This window comes from Mustela putorius, unplaced genomic scaffold, assembly GCF_011764305.1.
Source record: "Mustela putorius furo isolate JIRA1106 unplaced genomic scaffold, ASM1176430v1.1 tig00003834_pilon_pilon_pilon, whole genome shotgun sequence".
NCBI lineage: Eukaryota > Metazoa > Chordata > Mammalia > Carnivora > Mustelidae > Mustela > Mustela putorius.
The window spans coordinates 121,928,577-121,954,548 of NW_025421987.1; the positions used below are offsets into that span (position 1 = coordinate 121,928,577).

The 25,972-nt window shown below is 39.5% G+C and overlaps 1 protein-coding gene across 7 annotated transcripts in view; it reads right to left on the bottom strand.

Moving 5' to 3' along the window:
• SLC4A7 (solute carrier family 4 member 7) overlaps positions 1–22,985 on the bottom strand; it is a 105,385-nt gene extending 82,400 nt beyond the window's left edge. For 3 of the 7 annotated variants that reach the window (XM_045088991.1, XM_045088992.1, XM_045088987.1), the window contains exon 1: positions 22,654–22,984. In XM_045088991.1, the coding sequence (XP_044944926.1) occupies positions 22,654–22,713 (60 nt within the window). In that variant the 5' untranslated portion in view covers positions 22,714–22,984. Of the gene's footprint in view, positions 1–22,653 lie in introns of all 7 variants that reach the window. The other 4 variants (XM_045088993.1, XM_045088990.1, XM_045088988.1 and 1 more) reach the window with 3 other exon arrangements.
• Between the last annotated feature and the right edge of the window lie 2,987 nt (positions 22,986–25,972).

The window sequence follows — 25,972 nt, forward strand, 5'->3', positions numbered from 1 at the left end:
AGCAAATTTTACTCATCAGATTAGGAAAAAAAAATTAACATCTAACCAGTAAACAGACACTCTCATAATTCCCAGTGGGAATATAAATTTCTCAAAACTTTCTGGAGTATAAGCTAGCAAGAACCCATTTTTTTAAATCTTTAAGAATATTCTTTGTGCAGCAGTATCACTCCTAAGTATCTACTCAGAAATAAAACCACCAAAATGTATAGATAAGGTCAAGCATGCTGACTATTCAAACTGGCAAAAGAGAAAACAACCTGAAAGTAAATAGGGAACAGCTAATTATCATTAGATATTATTAGTAAGACACAAAGAATGAAACAGAACCTGGAAGTTCCACTCTATAGATACCAGTTAATATAAGAAAAAAAGCAAATTGTAGAAGTATCATATTTAATATGATCACATTTTTATGTTTTATAAAGGATAAAACATATTTGTTAGTAAGTATTTCTAAAAACATAAAAGATAAAAAGTATGAGGATGATATACTGGTCTGTTTCAACAAAGATCACGCTTCTCTAAAGATGTTAAGGATCTATTAATTCAACATACAGTATATGATTTAATATCAGAAATAACCATTAAAAAGTTATTAAACACAAAAAATTATCATTTTAGTCAATTCTTCAAAACTGATCAATTCCAAGTACCTGGGTGGCTCAGTCCATTAAGTGTCCAAATCATGGTTTCACCTCAGGTCATGATATCCCAGCTGTGGGATAGAGCCCCACATCAGGCTTTGTGCTCAGTGCAGAGTCTCCTTCAGATTCCCTCTCCCCTCACCGTTTCGTTCTCTCCCCGCCCACCAAATAAGTAAATACAATCTTTGGGGGAAAAAAAATGTGATCAACTCATGTTTTAATAGAACTTTGATAACAAGGCAAGTAACATTTCAAAAGTGCATTTCATGAGGTCAGAAGATGGATCAAAATTTTCAACACATTTCTGTTTTTTAAAAATGAATTTGTGGGACGCATCAATATTATAATAAATTTATGGGGATATTGTTTTACATTGGTTTCCACAGAAAAATTTGAAGCAAAGAGCCAAGAAAAAAAAGAAGAAAACCCTGTAAAACAAAACAGGTCTCATGTTTCAGAGAGATGCATAGCCAGTCCACACCTTTTACCATTGCTAAATATCACTGCTGAGTTCAACTGGCTTAATTGGGGCAACCAATTCAGTTTGCACCAAGTAGGTCTTTATCGACGTATAAGATCGCCATCTGGTGGTGATCATTAGACATGCGGAATGTCTAATGATCATGGAGAGAACCACTCTATAAATTCATGTTCTATGCAGGAAATTCTGGGTCTGAAAAAACTTCCACTGGAGCTGCTTTAAGAAACCTGAACATTAATTTCATTCATATCAGAAGGTAAAGAACTACTGAGGGGCGCATGAGTGGCTCAGTGGGTTAAGCTCTGGCCTTCAACTCAGGTCATGATCTCAGGGTCTTAAAAAATTTTTTAAAACAAATTTAAAGAACTACTGAGTAAATATTCGATTTATATGTTAGGATATTTAAGAAATTATAGAGCTATATTTTTCATAAGGGCATTTTTACGTGTACCACTGAGTCATCAATGGGTTACAGGCAAAGTAGATTTTACAGGTTTTTTTTTTTAATTGTTTCAAATACCTGCAGCATTTCAGGAATTCGGGGGGTTTTTTGCTTGTTTTTAAAGATTTTATTTATTTATTTGACACACAGAGAGAGATCACAAGTAGGTAGAGAGGCAGGCAGAGAGAGAGGGGGAAGCAGGCTCCCTGCTGAGCAGAGAGCCTGATGTTGGACTCGATCCCAGGTCCCTGAGATCATGACCTGAGCCGAAGGCAGAGGCTTAACCCACTGAGCCACCCAGGCACCCAGGAATTTTGTTTTTAAACATATTCTGAGGTGTATCTATAACTTCATGAGAATTAAACAGTTGAAGAATCTAGTTCACAAGTATAGTTTACTGTAAGGTAAATACTGTCTTATCAGAAACTTTCCAGGGGTGCCCAGCTGGCCCAGTTGGTGGAACATGAGACTCAGGATCTTGGGGCCATGAGTTCAAGGAAAATGTATCTAAGAAATTAAAAAATATTCTGATTAGTAAGAATTAGAATATAACTAAAACTGGTTTATATACAGGAAAATCACCAAAGTTAAAATATAGATTAAAATAACGCACTCAGTGATATTTAAACACAGGCTTCCATAGAAATGACTTCCTCTTTCTCCCTAAGGCATTCTAAACCAATTCAGGGTAACTTCTCTAACTCCAATAACCTTTTAACCTTTTTGCTCTATGATCCTTGATTCTATATAATAGATTCTATACATCAACTTGGGCACCATCGACACTTGGGGTTGGACACTTCTTTGTTGTGTGGGGAGGGCCCGTACATTGCAGAATGTTCAGTAGCGTATCTGGCCTCTATTTATTAGAGGCCATAGCACAGAAATCCCCTCTCCCCAGCTGTGACCATCAAAAAACGTCTCCAGGAAGGCCAAATACCCCTTTAGAGGCAAAAACACAGCCCAACACACAAACCCACTGAGAAACCACTGCTTTAGCTGCAGTGGGAGCTACTACTTACTCTTTAAGATCATATAAAAGAAATCAACAAAATCTACCAGATTCTTCCTCAAAAGTTGTCATGAATGTCCACAATAGTAAAGCCCTCATCCTTTTATAAAAACCGCATTTAGCAATGAACCCTACAGGCAAAAATTCATCTTGAACTTGCATTTAAGATTAACAGTTTCACTGAAAACTACCTATTATCAGTGTATTCCTACTATAGTTTTGATACAATACTTTTAAGTAAATAACGGCAGAATGAAAATCTTTTTACATACACATACTTTTCGGATACTACAAAACAAGCCCCTCAGGCCTTACCTATTCGCCTAAACCTTCACATTTCAAAGTGGTTTTGGTACAGAGCACCTCTATAGTAACTCCTTCAGATCAACTGAATACACCAGAAAATCATCGTAACTTGTCCCTGTATTTCACCACAAGGCACTTATTTGGTTAATCTGTTAAATTAGAATTCTTAGTCTTAATCTTGCTTAGAAGGATTGAGACTAAAGACTATCAGCTTGACAGCAAAAATTAGAGGAGATGGAAACAGATGCAGGCATCTTAGGAGTGACATCAAGCAGCACATCACAAAGCAGCCATGTGTGGGAAATGAGGAAGAGGCAGGTGAGAGAGAGCTGCGCTCCAAAGCCACCTTAACTCTTTCGGATGCTTGTCCAGGAAGAAGATCTCTTTAACTATACAAGTTTAAATAGATTTCTGATCCCAGGAAACCAAAAGGACCCTGCCTGGAATACTTAAAATAATTCTATTTGTTTTTACTTATCAAGATAAAAGCTCCATTATAAACTGTAATAGTTCAAAAAATTAAAATTAAAATGTTACCAAATTTAATTATTATGCAGATAAACTGGCAGATCTTTACCAATTACAATAAATGGTTGTTGCAATTACTCTGATACTAGATATTTTTTTAAAGATTCAAGTAATATTTATCTTTCAAAAGGCCCAAACTTGCATTTGGAAAATAAACAGTAACCTTTAAAATAGGTGGCTATGTGAGAAATAAAATCGGACTCAGAAAATAAAACCATGCTTAAATAATGAACACTGTAACATTTTGTTAATTGAAACAGCTTCCAATTAATGACTTAATCCACTAAGTTATCTCTTTATGTCACATTAGTGTAAAATTAACACTAAATACTAATGAAAATATTGTCTATATATGTACACACACACACACACACACACACACAAAATGCAATCTGAAAACAAGTTTACTTTGGCTAAAGATAAAACATTACTTTAATGTGTATAGATTCTAGAGTCAGATGCCTGAATTCGAATCCCAGTTCTACTCTTTATTATGCAAAAGTGGGCAAATTACCTAATCTCATTGGATCTCAGTGTCCTCTCTTGTAGAATGTGGACAATAACAGTATCACAACTGATAATTTATAAAAATTTAACAAGATAATGAAGGCAATGAGCTTAGACAAGTTCCTGGCAGAAAACAATGTAACATTAAGAATTAGTACCATCCTGGGGCACTTGGGTGGCTTAGTGGGTTAAGCCTTTGCCTTTTGCTCAGGTCATGATCTCAGGGTCCTGAGATTGAGCCCCACATTGGGCCCTCTGCCCAGCAGGGAGCCTGCTTCCCCTTCTCTCTACCTGCCTCTCTGCCTACTTGTGATCTCTCTCTCTGTCAAATAAATAAATAAAATCTTAAAAAAAAAAAAAAAGAATTAGTACCATCCTACTACATGATCGTCTTTATTGCTCATACTATGTTAATTTCACATTTTATATTTAAGTGAAATTGAATCTATTCTTAATATATTTATCACCATTTCCCAACTAATTTCAAGGTCCTTGGAGATAAAAAAAAATTTTTTTAGAGACAGAGAATTGGGGGGTGGGAAGGAGAAGCACGTGCACACACACGGGTGAGGGGAGGAAGAGAAGAGGGAGACAGAAAATCTTAAACAGGCTCCATGTCTAGTTCAGAGCCCAGACGGGGGGGCTTGATCTCACAACCCTGAGATCATAACCTGAGCCAAAATCAAGAACTGCATACTTAACCAACTAAGCCACCCAGGCACCCCAGAGATGTAAGTTTCTTTACACAGAATTTTATTAATTCTGTACATATACAACAGATTCTTAGTGGTAAAAATGAAATATTCCTTGCTAGTTTACATTTGATACAAGTCACATATGGCTTTCTTTTTTTTTTTTTTTTTTGGCTTTCATTTCGAAACATGGACATTTTGAAAAGTAAAAACTAAAAACAAAACAAAAAAACTGATCCCAGCATAGGTAAGACACATACTGAAACTTGCCTTTTCAATTGTGATAATGGTTTCATACTCATTTGAGTCCCTCCTTAAGAATTCTAGGAGACAGAGTAAGCAATCAGTAAATGTAGCCAGGAAATAGTATTCAAACCTGAATCTAGGGAAATTGAGTACCAACCTTTATATCCAAGGCCTGTTCAATGCAAATGATTTTCCATTCATTTTATACAAATTTGCATCTTACTGAAAATATAGTATGCACTATGATAAATATTCAAGTTGCCCTTGCATTATCACAAAATTCTTCATTTGAATACAGGATTTTAAATCTACCTTTTCACCAGCTAAATCATTTGGATATCTATATATGTATTTCAGAAATGTTTATACCTATCCTTATACAACATACTTTTATTTGTTCTTTTGTCCACTTACTCATCTAACAGATATTTATCACGTGCCTATTATGCGTCAAGCACTGTGGTAGGAGTAGGGATATCGTATGCCCAGACCCAAAGATGATAAAGTCTACTAGCTTCAAATAACTAAAAAAATTTGACTATGGTTGAAATGCAGAAAAGAGGGAAGAGCAATTAAGACAGATAAAGGTAGAGAAGGGGGAAAAGGCTAGACCTTTCAGGGTGCAGCTAAGTTTTTTTTTTCCTTTATTTTATGTAATTCAACTAACATATGGTATATTATTGGTTTCAGAGGCAGAGGTCAGTGATTCATCAGTCTTATAATACTCAGTGCTCATTACATCACATGCCCTCCTTAATGTCCATCACCCAGTTACCCCACCCCTTCACCCTTTTCCCCTCCAGCAACCCTGTTTCCTATGATTAAGAGTCTCTTATGGCATGTTTCCCTCTCTGATTTTTGTCTTATTTTTCCCTCCCTTCCCCTTTGATCTCTGTTCTGTTTCTTAAATTCCACATGAGTGAGATCACATGATAAACTATCTTTCTCTGATTGACTTCTTTTGCTTAGCATAATACCCTCTAGCTCCATCCATGTCACTGCAAATGGCAAGATTTCATTTTCTTGATGACTGAGTAGTATTCCTGTGTGTGTGTGTGTGTGTGTGTGTGTGTGTAGCACATCTTTACCCATTCATCCGTCAATGGACATCTGGGTTCTTTCCATAGTTTGGCTATTATGGACACTGCTGTTATGAACACTGGAGTGAGTGCAGATGTCCCTTCGGATCACTACACGCGTACACAGACAAGTTTTAGATTCACCCTGAGAGCAATGGACTTTAAAAAGGGGAGTGTATGCATTAGTATGAAGACACCCCACCACCACCACCACCGAGCAAGGAAACAATGTAGAAACTGGTGACAAAAACTCTCTCTTTTGACCAAACTTTAATCAGGCTTCTCTAAGCAGACCTGGGGTTTCCCTCTCTGTCTTTGTGGGATTCAGTTTGAGTGAGAACCCTGATAAATCATTAATGAAAATCCCTCATCCTTGGTGTCTGGCCATCTTGGATATTTTACCACTCTGTCCTGCCTTCCAGATTCTGCCAAGCTTACCTAACAAGAACCCCCTTACCCTCTGCTGTTTGCTCTTAGTAACTTTCCATCTAATGACCCCCATCCTTGCTTCTTGGATATAAATGCCTCTTGTCCTTATTAGAGTCAGAGTTGGGTCCAATCCCTCTCCTCCACTGAAGTGGTCCCTACACCGATTTCATGATGGTCTCCCTTAAATAAAGTCTGTTTTATATTCTTTAGCAAGTGTCACTGAATAACTTTTTCTTTAACACTGGAAGCAACTGGAAAGATATTGCCTTATTCTAGGCAAAAGAAGATAGAGGCCTGAACTACAATGATCAAAGAAAGTATGGAGTAAGGAAACCTACCAGAGATAGGACGCTGAATCCACTGGATTTGGGGTTTGGGTAGAGGGAGAGAAAAGTCGTGACAGTGCTCACATCTTCAAATTTGAGCCAAGCAGATAGTGTGCCATTCACAGAGATACGAAACACAGGAAGAAAAGGTTTGGTAAGTCCCACATAAGACACCACAAGTTCCAGGTGAGCGATCCAAGTAAATGAAGTGTATGAAGCCCCTTCTGGTTTCCTCTAGTGCCTCTGTGAAGAAAGTAGCAATATTTACTAAGACTGAGGGGTGAGAGAATACATTCTGACCAAAGCAAGAATGTTCGGTGTACCCACTGCAGAGAACAGGAGACAATTAGACAGAGTATTTTCTGTTTGATGAGGAACCAGAGGGAAAGAAACATCGATGCATGAGGTACCAACCTAAAAAGCTGGGTAACTTAATTTTTCCAGTTGTTCTGAGCATCTTCAACACAGATAAACTGCCTGAGAATTAGGAATTTACTGAAATAGTTAATACCAAGAGACAGGATGATAAATGTCCTCAAACAAAAAAGCAAATGCTGGAGATATGGGCCATGGATTCTAAACTGGACAGAAAAATGCAGGCAATAGACCAAAACAAAAATGAAAGGCAGGTTAAATAACCGGAGAGCCTCAAGGTTCAGACTAGGAATTATGGGAGGATACTGTTACCAGATCACATTTACAACATTGCAAAACAGAAACAAATATTTCTCCAAGAGCCCACTGAAGACTTCTCAAACAGTCATCAAAAGCTCAAACATCATTTAGGCTTTAAAACCTGGTAAAGGAAATTAGTTCTAGAATGGCATAATTTAGAGGACCTCATATAAGATGCTGCCAAGCCTAAATACACTTAAACCTATCAAGAGCCTAAATCTCAATTATATGAAAATTATTTTCACTATAACCATCTTTACAGTTAAAAATTCAACACAATGGTCAATAAGCTAAAGCTATTGCTAAGGAGCTAAGATGATCCAGTGAAAAGCATGACCATTTCGTCCAATCCCTAAAAAATAATTGAACTCTTCTAGGAATAATGAATCTGGGTAAGAAGTGGCTGTCAGAGAATAACTTCATATACTTTAAAATACTTTTATTATAGGGGCACCTGGATGGCTCAATCAGTAGAACACACAACTCTTGATCTCAGAGTCACAAAGTTTGAGCACACATTGGGGGTACAGTTTACTTAAAACAATATATATTTTCTATTATAAAAATAATAAATGCTCTAGGACGCCTGAGTGACTCAGTTGGTTAAGCGTCTGCCTTCGGCTCATGTCATGATCCAGAGTCCTGAGATCAAGTCCCACTCCTTGCTCAGTGGGGAGCCCGCTTCTCCCTCTGCCTACCTCTCCCCACCCCGCCCCCATCTGTGCTTGTGCTCTCTCCCCCTCTCTGACAAATAAACAAACAAAAATCTCTTAATTTTTTTTAAAAATAATATATTGCTCTAGGTAAAAATTTCAAGAACAAATAATCTTCTATTTACCCTTAAATTCCACCTCCAAGATATTCAATATTAATTTTTACATATTTCAATATTAATAATATCCAATATTAAATCACCTTCCAGTTAATACACTAAAAAATGGTATCATAAGGAACATATTTTGCTTTCTTCACTAATACTTATCAGGGGTACCTGGCTAGCTCAGTTGGTAGCACAACAACGCTTGATCTCAGGGTTGTGAGTTCAAGCCCCATGTTGGGTGTAGAGATTAAGAAAAAAATTACAGCTTATGAAACAGAATCAGACTCATTTCTCCTTACATCAATAAACTATTGAACCAAACGGAATCTCCTTCAGATCCCTCTCCAAAAAAAAAAAAGCCTAAGTCAATAAGGATTACCCTACACAATATATACAATAAACAAGGTGTCTTCTTTCAAACCTTCTCTATGTATTTACATATACACAGAACAGAAGAATTACAGTTTAATACCATTAACCAGTCCATGCTTCTCATCTTGCTTCTTATTAAATCTCAAAGCAGGTAATGTACAGCAATAGAGAACTGATTCAAGTGCTCGAGTATTAAAGGTAATATTTTTCTCTATGGAATGCTCATCTTCATAAAAATACTACAATACCTCAGCTACTTGTGGGTCAAACTAACTAAACTGACTAACTTTTATTTACACACATACATATAGGTTGTTTTGCTGACCACAATCCTAAAGCCTTAAACAGCTGATAAGAATTTAAAATTGAACAGAAGAATATCTGTTGGAAATTCTTCTTTCTCATTATACCTCACTTATTATACATGGAACCAGAAGTTAAATTCTGCAATATAAAACCTTCTGATATAGCATTAACTTAGATTTAAAAGATAGTGTTTAATCTAGATATTTATTTGGATTTGTTAAAATTTTAAATGAAAACATTTTATACACACACACACACACACACACACACACACACATATATATATATAAAATTCCCAAAAGAAAATAATCAAATGTTAACCTTACAGAAATGGATTTCCAATTGTCTCTTAACAGGAATCCCTGGGACTACAGTATACACAGTTACCTGTTTACATGTACATATATATATCTAATGAAAGTTTCACAAAACAATCATTAACCCAAATGTATTGTTTGGTATTTTCTATTACTTTTTTAATGCTTGTGATAACCCAATAAATTGTTTTCACAAATCACTAATAAATCACAACCGCTTGAAAAACTGAGGAGAAGATGCAGGGAATGAATATTTAGGGTTATCCTTCCTAAATTTTATTTAACAACACCTACTTTAAAAGCTGGACAAGCAGAGGCTAGTCGAGGTTTTAGCTTTGTAACTATTTTGAATAATGAGGGACAAAGTGAAAAGGGGTAAACTAAAATTTTACTTCACGATCGACACCTTAAATAAAAAGTTCTGATTAAAGGCCCTAGATCTATGCTCTAAAACAAAGGTCAACTTCATTTATGTCATACAACAAACTAAAGCAAAAGCTGTTATCCCTTGAGTAATTAAAGGCATGAACATTAAAACACTAACCAACAGGTCCAACCAAAATTAGTCTATCAATGCTCACTGATTATGATGTGTGTGCCATTCTCTTGAGGCAGAATGAAAAATAAAGCTGAAACAATATCATTGGGCTTTTTACAAAAATTTTTCTCGGTAAACTTCACTTCTCTAATCAGATACCTCTACCTATTGTAGAGACAGGAAGATGCAGCAACCCTTGATAATCTGAGATCACTGCCAACAAATCAGAATCTCAAAATGCCCCTGTCTGAAGTGCACAACCATTACTGAGGAAGCACAAGCACTCTAAGTATAAAACAATCCATAGTGGTCAATCCACTCAATATTTACTACTTAAACTTTTTAACCCATTTATTGCTAAATCAACCCAATTAGGAGATGAGAGCAAAGTAAATTAACATAAAAATTGAGTATAAATGCAATTATGTAAAAGATGGAATTTGCACTTTTTAACTGTGATCTGAAATGATGAAATTTAATCTAAAACTTTTTTCCCTTAGAGAAAAGGGAAAGAAGGGAACCCTCTTACCCTGTCAGTTGGAATGCAATCAAGTACAGCCATCCTGAAAACTTTGGAGTTTCCTCAAAAAGTTGAAAATAGAACTACCCAGGACCCAGCAATTGTATTACTGGGTATTTACCCCAAAGACAGAAAGGTAGTGATCCAAAGGGGCCCCTACACCCAAATGTTTATAGCAGCAACATGCACAACAGCCAAACTATGGGAAGAGCCCAGATATCCCTCGACAGATGAATGGACAAAGATGTGGTATGTATACGCACGCACATAAATACATAACACATAAACACATAAGAAATCCAATATCAAAAGAAAATAATTAAAATAAGATTTTAAAAGACCACAACAGTCTAATAGCAGTAATCAGCACTCTATTCTCAAAAGGAAAGACATATATTACATTTTAAAAGTTTTGTCGAGTGGTTAAATATGAAAATAATCAGACTATGGTTTAAACTTCTAAATATTTTGTCCCTGATTCCTGACACAGAACTCTTAAATCCCTTGGAACTTCCTGGATGAGAGCAAGGTCTCTTATTCTAATGTGGTGACTCCTAGATGGGAGCTGGTCATGGTTAGAAGCTTGGAAGTCAGCCCTAAGCCCACTCTCCGAAGAGGGGAGAGGGGAAAAATGGAGTTAATGACTGTCATGCCAACTCGATGAAACCTCCCTAAGTCTCCACAAGTACAAGGCCTGGAGAGCCTCCAGGTGGCTGGAGCACGTGGGTGGAGGTGCTGGGAGAGCGGCCCTCAAAGAGACTGACAGAAGCTCCACAACCTTGCCCTATGCATCTCATCCATCTGGATGTTCATCTGTGTCCTTTATCATATCCTTTTAAAGTAAGGTGGCAAACCGTAAATAAACTGATTTTATGAGTTCTGTGAGCTGCTCTAGCATATCAATCGAGTTCAAGGAGGAGTCAGGGGAACCTCCACTTCCTAGCTATCAGTCAGAAGGACAGGTGACAACCTGGACCGGGCTTGGGCATCTGAAGGGGCAGCTGTGTGACTCAGGGTACTTAACTCTGGGGATCAGATGATATCTCCAAGGGGACAGTGCCAGAATTGAATTAAATAGCAGAACACCCAGCTCGTGTCACAGAATTGTTTGGTAAGAGTAAACACCCCATCCCACATCTATTGTCAGAAGTGTGGTGAGAGTGGCAGTCATGTGAGAGTAAAGGAAAAATACAGGTAGAAGACTAAATTTTTCCCAATACCTAACCCCTTCCCACAGAGCCATCCAGAATATCTCAATGTCAGAGGATAGTCAAGACTTTATTTTCTGTTTCTTTTCAATCAATATGTAGAATAATTGTTTTAGAATTCTGTTATATGAGGTATATCATAAGAATACAGGTTGGTTACTAATTACATGTTTCCACAGGCACATTCAGCATTTTATGCACAGTATACTCTTTTCCATGATCCTGAAGAAGCCCTATAAGTATTATAATTCAATTTTATAGATGAGAAAAATGAGATTCAAAGATGTTAGTTGCCCAAGGCCACCTGGTGGCAGATTATGTATGAGAACCCGGTGTTGTGTGAAACCCAAGCACACACTTGTCGCACCAGGGGCTAAAGTTAGGCTGCGTCCAAATTTTACCTTCTCCTGAAAATAAGGTTTTGGCCTCATGGTTATGTAGTGCATTTCCTATTAACTGAATAAAAACAGTTCAAGGGCGCCTGGGTGGCTCAGTGGGTTGGGCCACTGCCTTCGGCTCGGGTCGTGATCTCCGGGTCCTGGGATCAAGTCCCGAATCGGGCTCTCTGCTCAGCAGGGAGCCTGCTTCCCTCTCTCTCTCTGCCTGCCTCTCTGTCTACTTGTGATTTCTCTCTGTCAAATAAATAAATAAAATCGTTAAAAAATAAAAATAAAAAATAATAATAAAAACAGTTCAATAAAATGAAATACAAAATGAAGGCTAATTTTAGTCTGAATGAATACCTTATTCCTAACAAAAGGGAGATCAATTTGCCCAGATTTAAAGAGGCTCCTAAGGATACTGCTAATGATATGTGCAAAAATGGATAAGGAAATTCCTCCTGAACATATTATAAGGCCATCTGGGAACAATTACAAGCAAAACAAAAATAAATACAGAATATTACTGAAAGGACTCTACTGAGTCAGTGCACCAGCCAGTTATGGCACCTGTGCAAACAGGATGCATGGACTGGGAAGTTAGGGAGGCAGAGTCCAGGAAGCAAGAGGGCCAACAGACCACAAAATCACAAAATTAAAAGCAAATGAACAAAATACATCTATTTTTTTCTTAAAGATTTTATTTATTTATTTGACAGACAGAGATCACAAGGAGGCAGAGAGGCAGGCAGAAAGAGAGAGAGGAGGAAGCAGGCTCCCCGCTGAGCAGAGAGCCGGATGCGGGACTCGATCCCAGGATCCTGGGATCATGACCTGAGCCGAAGGCAGCGGCTTAACCCACTGAGCCACTCAGGCGCCCAAAATACATCTATTTTTTATGTAAGTAATAATCCTTGGGGCGCCAGGGTGGCTAAGTGGGTTAAGCCTCTGCCTTCAGCTCAGGTCATGATCTCAGGGTCCTGGGACTGAGCCCTGCATCGGGCTCTCTGCTCAGCGGGGAGGCTGCTTCCCTCACCCTCTCTGCCTGACTCTGCCTACTTGTGATCTCTCTATCAAATAAAAATAAATAAATAAATAAAAATAGATTAAAAAAATAATCCTAACGAATTAAGAGAAATAGCACAATTTCAAACCAATATATATAACAGCTGACATCATATCTGAAATTTGGGATCTCTTTTCTTGCCATTAGTCCTTTTATAACAGTATACATTAAAACTTGTAGATTTTCAAAAATCATATATTACACAAGTATTAATGTATTTAGAACTTGTGAAGTATCTTAAGAATCAAAATTTTCATTTTAATGTACTTAATACTCACTTGTTTGAATCATATCTCAGTTTAAAAAATGTTAAGTATTAAGTATTGTTACTCTGAGATCAATCCAAAGTGTATTTATTCAATATTTCCCCTAGAACCAAGGCAAAAAATATTCTCTTCTACTGGCAGTTACATCAAGCAAAGCAGTCTTTTCTTTGATAGTAACACCCCAGAATCCTATAAGATTCCTTAACGGACTGATTAAACAATTAACCATATTTAACTTCAAATCTTAGGAGTTCACATTATCCTAATATTCATTCCCTGACCAGTCATTGACTGCTTTCTATGTGTTAAACCCCAGAATAGACCTAAATTGAGGAATCAATAATGATCCAGAAAAATGTATTACATTCCTTGAATCTGGAGACAAAGAGGCAAATTTCTTTGAAATATTTAATTTCCATTAATATTAGCAACAAATTCACAGAAGTTATAGTAATAAAAACCTTTAAATATAAAAATACAGTTCATTATCTAAGGCAAATAGAGCTTTCAATTATCACACATGTAAAATTACCTAATGTTAGGTATGGTAATGTAATGTAATTAATGTTAAATGGTAGTGACAAACAGGATCACTGACTACTCAAGGCTAATGAGAAATGGAACAAGAGGGAGAAGTGGTGCTTTAGCATAGACCATAAGCTCAAATCTTAGCTTGGCCTCCTACTAATTGTATGGCCTGGGAAATTTCAGGAAATCTGTTTATAAGTTCACATCTGTAACAGGGATAATAAGTGACTGAAAGATACCTAATAAAACACGTGCCTCAAAGCAGGCTCTCTCTAAAGAGTTAGTTATCTGTTCTTCACTTGCCCCAGAGCAAAGGACAAAATGATAAATCCTAGACTATCAATTCACAACAATATGAGAATCATGGCATTCCTCCTCCTTACCCAGTGCTTCCCTTCGAAGAGGTTTCATTATTCCATCTGAAGTGCTGGGAAGTCTCAGAATACCACTGAGGCTTATACTCAAATATAAATATAAAAATACTTCCAAGAGAAGAAAAAAAGATGATTCTCTCTTCCAAATTACTGGCTTCTAAAAACTGACTAAAGAGAAATCATTTCTTAGTCTTATTTTTAACTAGTTGTTTTAAATGTAGGGACTGACATTTCACAGGGAGTACATACAACAGGAAGAATCCATAGTTACAGTGATGTCTTCCCACAGCACTGCCACACTGCACAGCTCTATGGGAAAGCAGTCACACCACACTCAAGGTAATGGGCCCTTCTAGAGCAAAACAAGGAACACAGTTCAGTGGTGGCCCCTCAACTGTGCCGCTGTAATCTCAACAATTAATCGTAATTAGTCTGGAAGATTTCTTTCTTAACACTTATGATCTTCAGTTGAAGGTAAGTATAAAAATCGAAAGGAAAATTCTAAGTGTAAGTATATATGTAACCAAGCAGTTCTTTCCTAGGCCTAAGGCACTTCATTTACAACACTTTTCCTCTTTTTCCACATCATGCCTTCTACTTAATCCTCCACAGTCTAAATCCCCGAAGAGATAGGCGTTGAAAGGGCGAAGAGGATCAGGACATCAGTAACATGCAAACTCAAAGCTGTCAAAGGACCGAAGATTCAGTAATAGAGTTAGACATATAATATGTGACTTTACTCATAAGCATGTATTAACAACTTTGCCATTTTTATGGTGCTTTTTTTTTTTTTTAAGATTTTATTTGTTTATTTGACAGACAGAGGTCACAAGTAGGCAGAGAGAGAGGAGGAAGCAGGCTCCCCGCTGAGCAGTGATACCCATGCGGGGCTCCATCCCAGGACCCCAGGATCATGACCTGAGCTAAAGGCAGAGGCTTAACCCACTGAGCCACCCAGGCGTCCCTTTATGGTGCTTTTTTAACGTGAAAAATTAAGCAGCCGATATCATACTAAATTATACCAAGTCACTCATGAAATAGCTAGTTATGCTAATCCATGGCATAAAGTAATGTAAGAAACCATCCTATTTTATTGAATACTGTGTTTGCACAGTTCAAAACCAAAACCACATAGAAAGGTACATATTAAAGTTTTGCTCCCACTCCTGTCTCAAGTCCTGTTCCCTCATACTCTTCATGGCAACCATTTTTTGTTGGTTTTCTGTTTTCCTTTCCCATGTATTTATAAAAATACTAGTCAATACAAATATACATTCTTATTATCCCCATAAAGAAAAAGCACTGTATAGTGCCCTCTGTCACTCACTTTTACTTTTTTAATCAATTAATCCTAGAGATCTGTCCACATCAGTACAAAGAGATCTTCCTCAATCTTTTTTTATAGCTGTAATACCTCACTCTGTGGCTATTCCATAATTTATTCAACCTAACCTTATCAGGTTGTTCCCAAAGCGTCTTAAGTGATTATTTTTCAAAACTCTCCTGCTACTGTAACAAAGTGAATTATCACTATCACAGGCTTTGCTTTCTTAGACCTGTATTAGGATAGATTAGTGACCTACTGCTCATATTTTGTAAGAACCACCAGAAATTTCCATTTCACTGGAAATGGAAATATCCATGACTATATTCTCTCCCCACCAAAGTTTAATGTATTTATTATAGGATTTCTCAGAGCCTTTAATATGTCATTATGCAGTATGAATCTCTAAAAAGTACAGTGTGTGACATTTCCCAAACTTAATTGGCAAAACCTGCTACAGATTAAATATTCCACAAAACAAACCATAGCAAATACCAGGGCTATAATAATTATTGTCATCTATTTAAACAAAATATAAGACTTCTATGAACTTCTAAGAATACCAGCTGAGCTAACTTTTAGGCTAAGCATTCCTTCCACTACTTTTTGGATTATAAACCCCTTTGAGATCTGAATGTCAAGCCATTTGATCCTCTCCTGGAAAGAAAGCATACAAGCATAAAATTTTTCAGTTTCTGGGGGATTCATGGATCACAGTCCCCATGGTCTTATCTGTTTTGGAAATAATTTTGAATATAAGTGCTGTTTTATCTGTGGCACCATTAATACTCCAAATGTTAGGACAGAATCCAGAGCTAATGAAAAAACAGGAGAGAATTCATCATGAAGTGTACCTTGGTGCAAAGCAAACAAAGCACACTCAAAGGGATCATGTTTAACAATTAATGGTATCAAGCAAAGTCAAGTCTACTAAATAATTATGGGAACTATCACGAGGGGTTATAGTCTGATTTTTACACAGAGGTCTCTCATTTTAAATACATATACTAGACTCTTACAGGATTAAAACATTTGGGTCTTTAATTCATTTTGTACAATATGATCTTAACATCCAGGATTTTCAGAATGCAATACATTTCACATCACACAGCATTATCTGCTGCAGATCTGAATGTGACAATGTGAATGCCCAGAGGAGAAAAAAAAATCCTGGGAATTTAAAATGTAGAGCAAAGAATCCCCAAGCATGATTACAGTCCAGTAAGCAAAACGATTAGAGCAGAAGTATTAAATTGAAAAAGCAAAAAATGTGGGGCTACCATATTCAATTTGGGACTGGTATCCTACAGAAAGGCAAAAGGGCTTTCAGGGAGAGCTGGTGGAGACTCAAGTCCAGACCATGCTCCTCTCATGGAGTCTTGTGCTAGTTTGAATCTGCCTACAAGGGGGCATCTGTTGTAATTTAGATAAACAGAGTCCAATAATACCCTTCTTCCTTCCATTTCCTGACACTTACCCCCAAAACCCTACCTACCCATGGCAAAAATTAAAAAGTGCTACAATTACAAAAGAGAAAAGATGCTTTTCTAATCACAATGACACCCCAGCAGCCAAACTATTAATAGAAATGAAATCTAAATTCTTATCAAAAATTTGTCTCTTTGGGGGCACCTGGGTGACTCAGTCCATTAAAGTGACTGCCTTTGATCATGATCCCAGGGTACAGAGATGGAGCCCCAAGAGGGGTTCCTTGCTCAGTGGGGAGTCTGCTTCTCCCTCTGTCCCTACCCCTGTCCCTGCTCCGTGCACACACTCTCTTTCAAATAAATAAATAAAATATTTTTTAAAAAATTTGTTTCGGGGTGCCTGGGTGGTTCAGTTGTTAAGTGTCTGCCTTCAGCTCAGGTCATGATCCAAGGGTCCTGGGATCGAACCCTGCATTGGGCTTCCTGCTCCGAGGGAAGCCTGATTCTCCCTCTTGCTTGTGTTCCCTCTCTCACTGTGTCTCTCTGTCAAATAAATAAATAAGATCTCTTAAAAAAAAATTTGTTTCCTTCTTTGTTTCTTTTTTTTTTTTTAAAGAGAGGGAGAGAGAGAATCTTAAGCAGGCTCCACACCCAGCATGGAGCCGGATGGGGATGCTCAATCTCCTAACCCTGAGATTAAGACCTGAGCTGAAATCAAGAGTCAGATGCTTAACTGACTGAACTACCCAGACACCACTCAAAAATGTGTTTCTTAAGTGAACTTTTTTTCTTAATGAAAACCTTTCCAAATACTACCATGGAACTCAATGGGAAGAGAGTCTGCTACATACATTCCTATCTTTGTTGAATACATCAATTGTTTAAGTAAGAGTCTGTGTAACTATTTTTCCAGTATTTTTCCAGAATAAAGAATGGTATCAGGGGGCGCCTGGGTGGCTCAGTGGGTTAAAGCCTCTGCCTTCGGCTCAGGTCATGATTCCAGGGTCCTGGGACCGAGCCATGCATGGGGCTCTTTGCTCAGCTTCCCCCTCTCGCTCTGCCTGCGTCTCTGCCTACTTATGATCTCTGTCTGTCAAATAAATAAATAAATAAAATCTTTAAAAAAAAAAAAAGGAATGGTATCAAGCTGAAAACAATCTGCGTATAAAAGTACATACACCAAACATAAAAGCACCAAGTGTTAATTGTATGCTATGGCAAATGATGAGAAGAAGAGATTAAAAGTATCATGTTTTCCTTTCTCATGCTCTTCTGAGAAATCAGTCCACAGTCCATTCTATAATATAAAGTATGGGCAGGCTGCACGTGTGAATCCATTTTCAAAGGTATATCCAATTCCCAAGTTCCTAGTCAGGGATGACATATAACTCAACAGGTTCTCCAAATCAGGCAATCTGACAAAAAAGAAGCAGTACAGTCCTGAACTCCAGAAAAAGAGGACAATTCTATACTGACAGGTAAACAAAATAAAAACTAGTGACACTAATCTCATATTCTCTACAAAAGAAAGAATATTTAAAATATTAAATTGTCTCTTCTATTTCATTATGAAAAGGCAGAGTATGCTTTATCCTTCACTTGGACATTGCTCAAAAAACAACTCCTTAGACTTATTAAATCCAAACTATGGCTTAATAAAAATCAAAATACTTAAAAATATCCTCTTTGGAGTAAATATGAAAATCTTATAGTCAAACTAGAACCATTCTGCACTGACAAATCAGCTCCAGATCAAAGTGCATATTTATGTCATAATCACATTATCTTCCTAAACCAAGCACTGAAAAAAAAAACAGTGGCCCCTCTTATAACAGTCATTAAAAATGTCCAGTTCATGAAGTGATGAATCACTCATTTAGGAAACCTAGCAGTACTTGAGGCTGCTAAGTCCTGTGCCCTCAGGAAGACTATTAACAGCAACAGTAACAAACACTATCCTAACATCGTGCCAAGCAGACCCCTTCATGGTTTATTATCATCAAAATTACAAATAATCCTAAATGTCTTCCCAAGTTATAAAATTAGATGAATATTACTCAACAAAATACATGAAGTAGTTTACTAAACAAAAACAGAGGCAAGATTCATTGTAAGCTATAGACTACATGCTTTGTACAGGAACCAAAAACTCTCTTGGTTCAAAAGTGGGCTTAAAAGCATCTCGGCAGGTTGTGGCACCCTTACATAGATAAACACTGATCTTTATTACTGATACATGCTTACTGCAAAATTAGAAATACTGAATCCATAAAAAGCAGACAACTACAGACGAATCTATAGTCAACAAGAAGAAGCTATAATATAAATCAAAAGCCCCGCTGACAATAGCACTAACCCTCTGCATCTACCTGTATTCTTTTATGTAAATAGCCCATTTTGTGAGCTGCAGATCCTATCCACTTCAAGATCATATTTGTGGTAAAATATAGCAAGAAAGAAGGGGAAGGAAAGAGGATGAAAAACAACCCATTACAGGATGTTGACAAGTTTAACTACTAAGGCTTTAAAATATATTGGTTAGCATACCACATACCACTAAAATAAACCAGGTTCCTCTAACAACAGGTTACTTTGGCTTTCGATTTTAACCTACTCAAGAAACAGAAGACTAGTGTAAAAAAAGATTCTAATTTTCATATCCTAAGCTCTCTTAGAAGAAAATCTATACTTATCACTCTCAATTACCAAATAAAACAATTCTTCAATCCAACTCAATTGTCCTACAGTTTCATTTGCACAGATGAGATTTCCTGTCTCTCCCTTTATTACAACTCCATGGACTGTGATGCAGAGAAACCAACTAAGGGCAAAAAGGTAACTAAAATTCTGATACTATGCTGGGTACATATTATCTCTTGAGTTATCAATACCTAACCACAGATCCCAAAGACTATGCTTACAGAACCACCAGAAAAACCTTCTACTTGTCAATCACCACTGAATTCACAGTATATTGTTATTATGTTTTATTTACTGAATGACTACTTTTTTAAAAGCATTTCTAATGAACTCAGGAAAATGTTTGAACTGGCACTCATAAATAGATTAGCAGGAATGCAAATGCTATCAGTGTGTTCACTATACATGCCAAAATAAACTCAGTGAGGTTAGGACTCTACCTTGTGTGCCCATATCCCCAGTGCCTGGCACCTAGGAGATAATTTAATACCCATAAAATAAATGAAATTGTAAAACAACAAAATTCATGAAACAGACCAAAAATTTCAGTGGCAACAGAACTATGTTAAATAGTGTACTGCTTAAAAGAATAAATGCTTGCCAAAACTTGGGAACCTTCTAAACTGTTATCTGTTGTAACAGAATATTTAATACCAGAAAATAAGACTGACAGTTCACTTCTAAGGGAGGCCTGCTATAAGTTTCTGTAGAAGCAAACAAAAGTTGCGTTGTTAGTTTTTTTTTTTTTAAGATTTTATTTATTTGGCAGACAGAGACCAAAAGTAGGCAGAGTAGGCAGAGAGAGGAGGAAGCAGGCTCCCTGCTGAGCAGAGAGCTCGATGTGGGGCTTGATCCCAGGACCCTGGGATCATGACCTGAGCCGAAGGCAGAGGCTTAACCCGCTGAGCCACCCTGGCGCCAAAAGTTGCGTTTTTATAAATGACTTTTCTCCTACCCCAAAACCATGATCAATGAAAAGAACAGAATTTTAGAAGCAGAAGAAACCTCAGAGCCTAAATTATGGAACAGATGGGCTTGTTTCAGAGCAATATAAACTACCACCAATTTATTCAAAAATTTTGCATAATCACATACCCAAGATTTCATTTTATAAATATTAATTTTATTCTACTTTTTTTGGCTATGCCAAGTAGCTGCCTGTTAAAGAAGAAATGACTGATGAATATCATAATCTTACATTTTTATGACTTTTCCAGGGGAAAACTGATCATGTATCAAGAGAGTTCCTCTCTTCCCAGTTTTTAAGTTAGAGTGGTCTGTATTACTTTAATCAACAGTTTTCCTGTTCTCCCATTCTGGTTTTAGACTGTGTGCTGTGACTGCTTATTATATTTGATTTCTGATACTGATTTGTATACATTTGCTGTGGCCAAGTCTTTACCTTCCCAAAGATTTAGAAGGTATACCTTCCAAAGTGCTCCCCAGCCAGGCCATCTATAAGTGCTTGATAATTCCTTTGTCATTCATTTGAATGTAAGTTCTAGTACAGCAGAGCTGATTCTGTCTTGTTGAATACTACAAAATAGGTTCTAAGTGTTATTACAATGAATGAATGAATCACTGATCCAGAAGGCAATGGCATTACTACGCTTCTTTTGCTAGCTAAGTAGACAGTATTTGAGAAGACATAGCTTCCATCTAGCTTTATGAACACTAGAATGTTCTTTAACTGCTCCGAATTGAAAATTTGCAAATGTGACAACACTGTTTGATACACAGTAACAGAGAAATAAGAAAAGAAAGAAAGAAACCTCCCAAACTCAGCTTATTCAAAATGTCACACAAAGAATCACTGAAGATTCCTTAGAACGAGTTTCCAGTATTCCATTACCATCCTTGTGACTTGATCTTCCCCTAAAACCACTGCTAAATGACTTCATTGTCTGGAGACTCCGTTTTCCTCCATGTTTTGAGAATTTGTAAGTGAACATACTTTAGTAATAACGAATGACCAGTCTCCAGGGCCTTACAATATTCTTTAAAAAGATTGGCGGGGGGTGGGGGGAGCGAGTTGGAAGAAAAGTCTTGAATAAAACACACGAAAAGCAATTTTCCTGTTAGTTGTTAAAGACTGGAAAATTTTCAGGACAACCACCCCCCCTTTGCTGGTCACAGAGTAAGAATTGGAAGTAGGAAAATTTATAACACTTCCATGCCCTTTTGAGTCAGGAATTACGAAGAGAGAAGAGAAAAGAGAATCACAACTGTGGGGACACATGTATTCTACATGAAAGCAGGAAGTCAGTTTCTCGAGCATGGGCCGCCGGTCCAGCATCCTAAACGGGAACGCTGGCCTTCTAAAAGCCTCCCCCCGCAACCCCCTCCTCTAATCCTGAAGCCAAAGCCACCGGGATACGAGATTTTGCTAGGCTGTTGAAAGAAGGAGCAGCTCAGAGGGCTCAAGACACTTTCCTCTTTCTACTTGGCCTGCGGCAGGAGGATACTCCCCTGGTTCTCGCCAAAAGAGGAGGAGGCGGACCAGGCAGAGTCAGCAGCGAAAAGCAGCCTTGGCCGCGAAAGCAGCTCGTCCTCGCGGCCGGAGAACTCACCGAACAAAGCATACCACGCGGACCCGGCAGGGAGAAGCGAAAGAAGGGAAAAGATTCACCCCAACTCTTCACCACTGCCTGAGGCTAGAAACAGGTGGAGCCGCGCTCAGAGGGAGAAAGAAGATGGGTTTTCGATGGGCTAATCTGAAATCCAGCGCCAAGGTAGCCGGAACGAAGACCCCGGCCGGGAAGAACGCCCAGGAGTAAGGGAGGTGAGCGCAGAGGGGAGAAAGGAAGAGCTGGTGGGGTCAAGGGCAGACAGACGGCCCCCCGGGGCCGGAGCCACAGCGAGGATGCGGGTCTCGAGGATGCCCGCGGCGCGCTGCCGGCTGCCCCCACTCGGGCCTCCAGGGCGCCGCCGCCGCCGCCGCCCCCTCGCACCCGCGCCCCGGGCGCCCACACAAAGGGGATGGCGAGGCGTGCGGCTGCGGGGCGGCGGAGTGGCTCCGGGCCCGGGACGAAGTGGCCGGACCGCGACGCCCGCCGCGCCCCCGCCTTTGTCTGCCTCGTTCCGCGCCCCCCCGCCCCGCTCCCGCCGAGGAGCCCCGCCGCCCGCGGCGCCCTCACCCTGTTGGTTACCCGGGTGAGTAGCGGTCTCATCTGCTCGCCGGCCCCATCCGCCTCCATGGCCCGTCGGCCAGCCCGCGGCGGCCGCTACCGAGCTGCCCCGCGCGGTCCGCCCGCCGCCCGCCGCCGCCCGCCGCCGCCGCCGCCGAGACCCGGGCGCGCGAGAGAAAACGAACGTGCGTCCGTGACCGAGGCGCGCGCGTGGGAAGAGCCGTGCGCGGCAGACGCGGGGCAGCGTGTGCGCGCAGCAGCCGCAGCGCTGGCTCTCGCGGGGGAGCGAGGCCGCGGCGTGGAACGTGGAGCGAGAACTGAGCGAGCGGGAGGTCTAGGCGGGGGAGGAGGAGTAACCCGCGTAGGGTCCGGGGGCGGGGCCGCAGACCGTGACGCGCGGCGCCCGGGCCCCGCCCCAACACGCCCCCTCCCCGCCTCCCTCGTCACGCCCCCTGCCAGTTTGGCACCGCCAGCCTGCTCCGCGCGCCCGCCGGTCCTGCCGCGAGGCCACCGGACACGGGGAGGGAGGGAAGCGGGACAGGCATTTGTTCCAGCCAATCGGCGGCTCGCAGAGGCCCGCGTGCACCACCCCCAGGCCACCTCCTCACGAGGCTCCGCCCTCTTTGTAAAATCTTTACTGAAACAGAGCGTCTAACTCGTTTTTCGGGTGGAAGGTTCTCCTGAAGCTTCCAAGTGCGGTGGGGTTTACCAACGCACCTACCTCCTAACCACGTTCTTTAGAGTAGCAGGAAGGTAGGAGGACGCCACGCTTATGAAGGACGCTCACAGGAACCCCAAAGGAACTAACTGGTCTTCAGGACTCCTGCAAGGTTTTTTTTTCCCCCCTCTCAGTTCAGGAGGTGTGAACCCCAGCTCGAGGCCCTGAAACAGGGAGTCCTCCTCACGAGGTATCCTCGAGTGCTTGTCCCTTTGTCCCGGCATCACGGCGGCTCCCGCACTCTTGAGTCCACCCCCACATATCCACACCTGGAGCGCAGCTCTCAAATATCCACAGCTCCATCTGGGAATGATAATGGGACCTGCCACCGACAGTCACAGAAGGGCTCACTGACTTTTTATCCGCAAACCTGGGATAAAAGCACAGCATGCTTATTATGGGCATTGTTGATAACAGGATTATCCTGTGTATTTTTTTTTTAAAGATGTTATTTATTTACTTGACAGAGAGATCACAAGTAGGCAGAGAGAGAGAGGAGGAGGAAGCAGGCTCCTCGCCGAGCTGTCGTGTGTATTTTTAAAAAGATAAGAAAGTTAGGGGCACCTGGGTGGCTCAGTGGGTTGGGGTCTCTGCCTTAGGCTCAGGTCGTCCTGGGATCAAGCCCCACATCGGGCTCTCTGTTCAGCAGGGAGCCTTCTTCCTCCACTCTCTGCCTGCCTCTCTGCCTGCTTGTGATCTGTCTGTCAAATAAATAAATAAAATCTTAAAAAAAAAAAGATAAGAAAGCTAGCTAATAAGAGCTTCATCAGTGCTTTGGAGAGAGACTTTATGTCACAGAGGATTCAGAGCACATGTCTTATCCATCTCCAATAGGATATTAGCAAAGCCCTTTGTCAGAAAATTAAGGATGCTGCAAGAGCCGTTCCTGGTTTGGGTCCTAGTCTCCTTTTGCTCCAGAGAGTTACTTCCAGAGAGTTACTTTGAGTCTAGCACACATAGATCCACTTACTTGGATAAGAGCAGATGTGCTTTTAATAATAGCTACCATTTAAAGAGGTCTGCAATTAGAGACTGTGATGTTTTGTAAACATGCTTCATCTTTAATCCTCACAACACTACAAAATGTTTTTATTATCACCACTTTATGGATGAGGAAACTGAGGCTCATAGAGATAAGTGGCTTTAGGTCCTAGTTAGTAAACCTACTCTTTCTGTTGCACCAATCCAATGCCTCATTAAAGATAGTTGAACAACAATAAGAAGAAGGGAAGAAAAGATGAAACAAGAATGAAAAGGAAAAGAATATGAAGAAAGAGGGGACCTGGAATTTAAAAAAAAAAAAAAGCACCTTATAAATTTGTTGAAGGCATCCATCACTTGTACCCATACCATCACTCTCTAAGATGAATATGATTTATATAGAAGAATTTGTTCTGGACTCTCTTACGAAGTAGCCATTAACTGTAATTAGTGTACACAGAACACCCTCCATTCCCTTTCTCTGCCTTATTTTTCTGTACAGCACTTACCCTCTTAAAACATTTTATATATGTTACGCTTTATCATGTTTATTGTTTGTATACATACATTAGCATAGTTTTATGTATGCTTCATTCAAGCAGTGATTTGGGCGGGGGGGGGGGGTGCTCTGCTTTGTTTGTTGTTAAATTCCTAGTACACCCAGAAGAGTTCTTGGCACTTGTAAGCTCTACTTGGATTAATTGAATGAAGTAGGGGCACAAGGGGACATCCTTTAAGACCTAAGAGCATCCTGGGTGACAGCTGAGAATGTGACCAACAGTAGTAACAGGAACGAAGTAGGAGCCATGACCCTTAAAGCCAGAGTTGAAAGAGCTAAGTAGTCAGCTTCAAGAAGGGCTTAACAATATACACTCAGAAGAGGCTCCTGGATGGCTTCATTGGTTAAGCCACTGACTTTTGATTTCAACTCAGGTCATGATCTCAGGGTTGTGAGATCAAGCCCCACTCAGCTCCGTGGTGAGTGTAGAATCTACTTGTATATCTCTCTCTCTCCCTTTGCTCCTCCCCCCTCTCAATAAATAAAATATTTAAAAAACAACAGCAAATATATATACATATACACACTCAGGAAACCATGCTAGAAAATGAGTTTCTCTTCATCCATCTTGAAAAAAAAAAATTAAAAATAAGCCCTTAGTTTATTTAATTCACAATTATTTTTTGAGTAACCTCTGTGTTGCCATGTACTTTTTCTACTTTTCATTTGATCCCAACTACTAGAAAAACAATGTAGTAAAGGTCTGAATTATAGAATTTATTATTCTCAATTGCCCATTTAATTCTGGCTTAGCCAGAGTTCATCCTGAAGTGATATTGTGGTGAGTAAAGAAGGTAATGTGTTAAAATCACTTTCATCAAATGTAAATGACTGTAATGTTCCAAGGTGCTGAAAGGCAAATTATTATCTTAAGTATTTTAAATATTCATCCAAAATGTAGCACAGGGAGACAACTGCTAAACAAAGGTGAATGTGAACCTAAATTCATCGCTAACACTGGATTTATAGCACCTAAAGTTAATGACATTCAGCTGTAGCCCAAGACACTTACCAGGTTTCTGGAATAGTAGGTAATACTAGCAGGGACATGGATACAACATTTTGGCAAG